Here is a 7,216-nt window from a genome sequence, read left to right as displayed (position 1 = left end):
GAATATCTCTGTAGATTTGAAAGTGAAACCAATCAACAATTGTAAAAAGTAATGTGTGGGTATAAACCAATTACTACGGAAGACTTCTAGCCTTAAAATGCCATTTGCCATACCAAACTGAAAAAGCAGCCCCCCTCTTCTCTTTCTTTGAAATGTCCAGGTGATGGAGATGTTCATCCCAGGCCCGGCTCACAATTCCTTAATTTTATTAAAGTTAAATAAATATAAATATTAAATAATAATTTGAATTTAGACTTTAGAAAATATGGTTGTTTTTGGATTATTTAAAAAAATGATAGATTTTAAAAAAAAAGCGATCCAGTCATATTAGATTACAAATTTATTGTAAATGTGCCACATGTTATATTTTAAATTTTAAAAATAATAATATTGAATTGGACTGTACTCATTTTTAAAAAGAAATGTAAAGTAGGACACGTATCTTACGCATAGTGAACTTACCATCTACATGTTGAGATCACTTTTTGGAGAGAGGAAATTACCATATATTTTCAAATAATCTAAAAATCACCATGTTTTTTTAAATATTTTTTAAAATACAATATTTTTACAATACATTGTTGAATTTACAATTTGGGTACTTTATTTATATTAGCACATATATATTTCTAATTAAATATGGTTTTCCTATGATTTGCTTTAATACTTCTTTAAATTTCTTTGAAAGCAAAAACAATTTTGGAAAAATGAAAAGTTATTTCTAAATAAAACAATTTTAATTTAAAAGTTTGACTCCTTTTATATTCTTAATAAAAGTGTCAAAATAAACCTCATATGTTAGTCTAATGATCAACGTATTCATTATTTTAAGTGTGATTTAAATTCCAGTCGCGCTAATTACTTTATTATTAGTATTTTGTCCTCCTCTTATAATTCAAAAAAAAATCTAAAAATTGCATCAATAATAATTTACTTGCTTATTTATCTCATTCTAACATGTTAATCTAATATCTTTCATTTAGAAATGAATGCTAGCATATGAGGTCAATTAATTATGTAAAATTTATTTGAAAATAGAAAAATACTATAGATAACCTAGTTCATTCAAACTGAATTTCAGCTATTTTATTTATAAAATAAAAACCGAAAAAAACACGACAATTTTTTTTTAAAATTTCTGGAATTCTTTTTCCTTGACAATGGGCGTATAGATTGGTGCATGGCGTGAACAAATTTTTTCAAATGCTGAAAATTCGTGTCCACTTTCGTCTGACTTGGAATTTTCTCAGTGAAGGCTTTTAAATTGTGAAGTACGTTAATGGATCTCATTTTCAGGAAAAACTACCGAACACTTGTCAAAATGATGGGAGAATGAAACACGTAATTAAAGATGTTCCAGTCAACCGGCTGTATTTGTCTGTCTGTGTTATAAGTTATGGTACAAAATAGAAAGTTGTCTGAAAAAAAATTGAAGTGATGAATGATGAAATCAAGTAATTTGGTCAACAAACAATAATAAACAGTTCATCAACCAAATTTGAACCAAATCAGGTTCAAAATAAGATCATAAATCCGAATTATTAATTAATAAAAGTCTAATTAGAAACTATTGGTTAACTTAACCCACCAATGTCTGCTTTCAAAGTCAATGAGTCTCGTTGAAACGGCCAGTTTAGCTGAATTTACGAGACTTTCCCGTTCCTTTTTTGTTCTCGCCTTCGTTATGTTTGAACTTTGAAACGTCCTTGCTTTAAAAAAAAACCCGGTTTAATAAAAAATTAACTGGAGTTAAATTGATTGAAGTCATGATTTTTAGTTCAATTACTTTAGCTAAATGATTTTAAGCGTTTATATTCATCAAATCATAAGAATTATCTATTACTGATGTGTGATAATGACTTGTTATTGTTAATTATGCATGAATTGTACATAGAATGGTTTAATAATATTGAAATTTTTTTAAAAAAAATGTAATAAAAATTCAAAGCAGAATATAATTAAACACCGTTTTTTTCTTAAAAAAAACTAAAAGATAATTTAAAAATTAATTTTACTTGTAGTTTTGTCCGATTCACTTCTAATGTTTCATTTCAACATATATGAGTGAATTTATAAATTTCTTTAGGAGTGAAAATTTAATTATAATTATTTGAGAGGTCATTTTTAAAGATTTAAAAATAAATTTTTATTTTTATTTTCTAAGTGTTAAATTGCAACTTCGCCATATATTTATAACAGGATTAAAATAACACTTTTTCATTTTAAGCTTTTGCCTACCTCTTTAAATACAGCCACCAGGATTCTATTTGAAAAGTCGTACTTAATAGGGGTTTGATCCTTTACCCAATCACATAATAAAAACCAACCATTCCACCAATTCCTCCCATTTTTATTTTGCATTTCAAATCCTAAAAAGTAACTAACAACTGAAAACCATGTTTCTGTTGTTACGTTACTGTTCCTTCTTCTTCTTTATTTTCCTCTGTTTTTACCCACGTTCTTGTTTCCCAGCCAGAATCACACCCGAACGAATAACTGTCATAACTACCGATGATACTCACAAGTCCACGTGGTTTAATTTCACTCGTTTTAAAGGCGCCGATAAGGATAGCCACGTCATCAACGGCATGTCGGAGCTCAAGAAGTACTTCCAACGTTTCGGGTACTTGTCCATCCCCGACGGCCAAGACGGTAACTTCACCGACGTTTACGACACTCAATTCGAATCCGCCGTCATTTTATACCAACAAAAGCTCGGGTTACGGGTCACCGGAAAACTCGATTCAGACACGATATCGACGATCATGTCGCCGAGGTGTGGTGACACTGATACCGCTCCGGGGATGATCCATGCAACGAAACACTATACTTATTTTGATGGAAAGCCGAGATGGAACGCCAAGTCGGGTTCGGATATGCCTATGACATTAACATACGCTTTTTCTACTTCGGACATGATCAATTACATAAGCTCATCGGAAATTAGAACAGTTTTTAATCGTTCGTTTACAAGATGGGCTTCGGTGATTCCAGTAAACTTTACGGAAACAGAAGACTATGAATCAGCCGATATCCGAATCGGGTTTTTCGGCAGAGATCACGGAGACGGGGAACCGTTCGACGGGGTTTTAGGTGTTTTAGCTCACGCGTTTTCGCCGGAGAACGGAAGGCTTCACTTCGATGAAGCTGAAACGTGGGCCGTCGATTTCAATAAAGTGAAATCAAAGGCGGCTGTTGATTTGGAATCGGTGGCGACGCACGAGATTGGTCATATACTTGGGTTGGGTCATAGTTCGGTGAAGGACGCCGTCATGTATCCAAGCTTGAGTCCTCGGAGCAGAAAAGTAGACCTCAAACTTGATGATGTAAAAGGTGTCCAAGCTTTGTATGGGTCAAACCCTAACTTCAAGTTCAGCTCTTTGTGGGAATCTGAAATTTCTTCTAACAAAGGAAATGGTCTCGTTTGTAGATCATCAAAATGGACTTTTGCTTTGGTAGTGCTAGTGTTTTTTATTCTTTAGATGATGATTTAGTTTGTTTTTTTTTATAGGATTATTTATGGGTGAAGGAAAAATATGTTCACATCCATTATTTAAAACAATTCTTTGGTTTTTAAAGATGTAAATTTGTAATTTTACTCTTATTTTTGTCCAGATATGATTCAAATATAGGTCTCTAAAACAAATGTACATATATGTGCTCAAGTTCAGATGTATGCTAGAGATGAAAGGCTGACACACATGAAAATTGACAATTAACGTGTTGTGTTTTTGTTGATACCAAAAAGTGGCGTAAAAATCAGAGTAAATTCACCCTGTATGGACGAAGAGCTGCGAGGTATGCATGAGGGAAAAAAGGGAAGAGCAAAGAGGAAGAGAGAATGAAGAGATGAGATTGGAGCTCGAAGAAGAGTGTGAGGAGCGAAGAGAGTCCTTAGGGAGCAAATGGGATATAAATATGGGTTGACTTCCCTTGTCATATGTTGCCTCCTGATATGCCGACTGATCACTCATTGGTTCATTGTTAGATTGAAAACTTGGCATGAGGTGATTAAGCTGTAAGGTATGTAAGTGATAATTGATGAATGTTTCGTCAAAGTAGTCCACCATAAAAAATGGTTGGTTTGTGTGTTCTCTATGATATGGCGGAACGATTCTTATGGTAGAAGAAAGACGCTTGACGGAATTAGGAGGTTGTGAAGCTCCAGCAAGGGTTCACGCATAAGTACAACGTTTTCACTTTTCAGACATGGCAAATCCCAGTTTCTATTGGATGATCCAGTCATTCGGGATTTCTGCAATATTGAGCCTAATGCAAAGAGAAGTGTTAAGTGAGTTCTTTTATTGCTTGACATTTTCCATTTCAATCCAACTACAAGCAGCTTCTTTAATCACTCTTTGTTCTCTCATAAGCTTTCGCATTACACTCATTTCCCCCCATTTGTGATAGTAAGCAAAAATGTTAGACATCATTACATAAACATAATCATTGTAACCTTCCAATTCAATTACCTTTGCGGCTGCAATCATTGCGACCTTCATATCAGTACAAACTCCACAAGCACCGAGCAAAGCCTTCCAAACAACAGCACATGATCCGAAACCAAGTTCATAAATCAGCTTCCCTGCTCTCCGGGTCTCTCCTCGTTGACCCATCAGCCGAATCAAACAACAGCAATGCTCAATGGTAGGCTGAATCCCATAATCATTGATCATCGACTCAAAGTACTGATACACCTGTTGAAGTGGTGTTTCATTATGAGAACATCCAGCTAACACATTAAGAAATGTGACCCAGTCAGGTTTCAAGTCCCTTTTGGTTTTTAGCTGTTCGAAAAGCTGGATTGCTTTCGCTGAATCACCATTGTGAGCATAACCAGAGATCATGGCATTCCAGGTCACTAAATTCTTTTTAGGTAAAGACTGAAACATAGACTCAGCGATCTTAATCTGCCCACATTTGGAGTACATGTCAATGAGAGCACTTCCCACAACAACAGATGTATCCAAGCCACGCTTTATTGTACAACAATGGCTCAAAATTCCCCATGTTAAAGCTGAGAGACTTGCAATTCCACTTAGAATTATTGAAAATGAGAACTCATCCATTTGAACATCATTGGAGTGCATTTCATTGAAAAACCGAAGAGCCTCCCGCAGCTGATTTCGATTAACATATCCTGTCATAATCGAAGTCCATGTAGATGAATTCGGGTTTGGCATATTAGATAAAAGATCGATTGCATCATCTATGTTGCCAAACTGAGCAATGCCACTAATCAATTCATTGTAAGATATAGTATCACGGATAGGCATTTCGCTCCATACACTGAAGGCTTGTTCAAGGTTTCCATTTCTAGCACAGGCTGCTAAAACTGAATTCCATGAAATAATATCATTATCAATCATAGTATTAAAAACCAAAATGGCATCGCCCATAGCCCCACATTTTCCGTACGTATCAATCAAACAATTCCCAACAACAACAGCACATTCAAAGCCAAATTTCAAAACGTTGGAGTGAATTGACTTGCCTAATTGCAAAAACCCCAGCTGACCACAAGCAGCCAAAGCCAATGTAAATGAGTACTCATTGCTACAAACTTCAGACCTATGAAGCTCAAGAAACAAACCCAAAGCTTTACGGAACTTCCCCGTTTGAACATACCCAGAAATCATAGAGTTCCAAGAAATAACACTCGGTTGAGGAATTTCAACAAACAGCTTATCCGCTTCACACAACAAGTCAATTCGCCGATAAAACCTCATCAAAGCATTAGAAACAAACGCATTGGAGGCAAACCCAGATTTCAAAAGGTAGCAATGAAGCTGTTGGCAGTAAGAGTCATAACCCAGATCAGTTGAGATCCGAACCAGGTGCACTAGGGAGTAGTCATTTGGTTTAATACCGGAGTGGAGCATCTTTGAAGCCTCGTGTAACGTAAGGTCCATGTCAATGCCTCCATTAGCAAGGATTGAAATGAGGTTGAGCCATGGTTCAAAGCTTTCTTTTCGAACTTGGTTGTAAATATTGTTCCTTTTAGAGACGACATTGGTGCTAATAAGGTGATTTGATAGGAGATTATATGATCGCTGCTGTTGTTTAAGCTGGTAGTTTTGGACTCTCCCCAAGAGTGTTCTTCGCATAGCTTTTAATATATGGCTTGGAAATATAAAGAATCTTTCGGACGCTTTAAACCTTTTAAGAATCTATACTACTTAAGATTTATATTTTATACCGTCTATTTATAATTTTTATGTTATTAATAAATCATTTAAATTTATAAATACTATATTTATAATTTGATATAAATATTCTAAATTTAAATTCATTTAATATATTTAGGTCGATTTACTCATCTATGAATTTAGTATGACATGTTGAAATTAAAAAAAAAATTGTCGACATAATAGATTTAAATTTAATAGGGAATTTTAATGATATTAATCATTCTTAAAAATTCACATACGCATTTTAACTAGAATAAAATATTTAGACTAACTAGTAACATTATAAAATTTGAGGTATTAAATTATGTCAAAATTAAAGTATAGAGATTAATTTTATGGATTAAAACTGAAATTACAATACAGAAAAAATAGAGAGATTGGAATTGAAATTAGACATTATCTTACCAAAAAGAGAGAGAGAAAGCAATTGAGATGTGCGATGTAAGGAAGGCCTAGGTATTCCATATAAACCTTGTGTGGGTAGAAAGAAATTACAACAATTGCCTATAGTTTTTATTTAGTTGTCTATAGCATCTTGATCCCATACTGTAATGTTATTTTGAATATTTAGTTGCTTTTATTTAGTTCTGTATTGAAATGAAAGATTAGAAGACAACCGCTAAGGGATCCTAATGTCAAGGATAAAAAAGATAGTGTACTGATTTGCAAAAATAATATGGTTTTTTTATTTTTTTTCAATCTATTACTAACAACAACGTTACGTGAGACTCGCATTGCAATTTTCACAACAACTTCGTGTGGTAGCGTGTCAAATTACTTTTATTATTTTTAAAGCGTTGAAAATTATAATTTACCTGTTTAAGGACTGCATTGAAAATTATTAAAATGATTAAATCCAAATGTTTTAAAAAAATTAAGTGTAATCTAATTAGAATGATTTTTAAAATATATATATAATTTAAGAAATATTTTAGAAATATAATAAAATGGGTAAACTGCACCCAATGTCACTAAACTATTAGTAAGTTTATGTTTTGGTCACTCAATTTTAAAAAGTTATAACA

At 33.4% G+C, this 7,216-nt stretch overlaps 2 protein-coding genes across 2 annotated transcripts; one reads left to right on the top strand and one right to left on the bottom strand.

The window, feature by feature from the left end:
* The first annotated feature begins 2,262 nt into the window (after positions 1 to 2,262).
* Positions 2,263 to 4,195, top strand: LOC107912216 (metalloendoproteinase 4-MMP). Its single transcript, XM_016840299.2, has one exon. It carries the CDS (start codon positions 2,397 to 2,399, stop codon positions 3,480 to 3,482), a length of 1,086 nt encoding a protein of 361 aa, XP_016695788.2. The 5' UTR covers positions 2,263 to 2,396; the 3' UTR covers positions 3,483 to 4,195.
* Positions 4,196 to 4,285: 90 nt separating this feature from the next.
* LOC107912215 (putative pentatricopeptide repeat-containing protein At5g47460) lies at positions 4,286 to 6,146 on the bottom strand. The gene has a single exon (XM_016840298.2). The coding sequence runs from the start codon at positions 6,105 to 6,107 to the stop codon at positions 4,302 to 4,304; it is 1,806 nt and encodes a 601-aa protein (XP_016695787.1). The 5' UTR covers positions 6,108 to 6,146; the 3' UTR covers positions 4,286 to 4,301.
* Between the last annotated feature and the right edge of the window lie 1,070 nt (positions 6,147 to 7,216).

This window comes from Gossypium hirsutum, chromosome D11, assembly GCF_007990345.1.
Source record: "Gossypium hirsutum isolate 1008001.06 chromosome D11, Gossypium_hirsutum_v2.1, whole genome shotgun sequence".
Taxonomy (NCBI): Eukaryota; Viridiplantae; Streptophyta; class Magnoliopsida; order Malvales; family Malvaceae; genus Gossypium; species Gossypium hirsutum.
The sequence above is the reverse complement of the archived record's forward strand: the minus strand, read 5'-3'. Positions and strand labels throughout refer to the sequence as shown.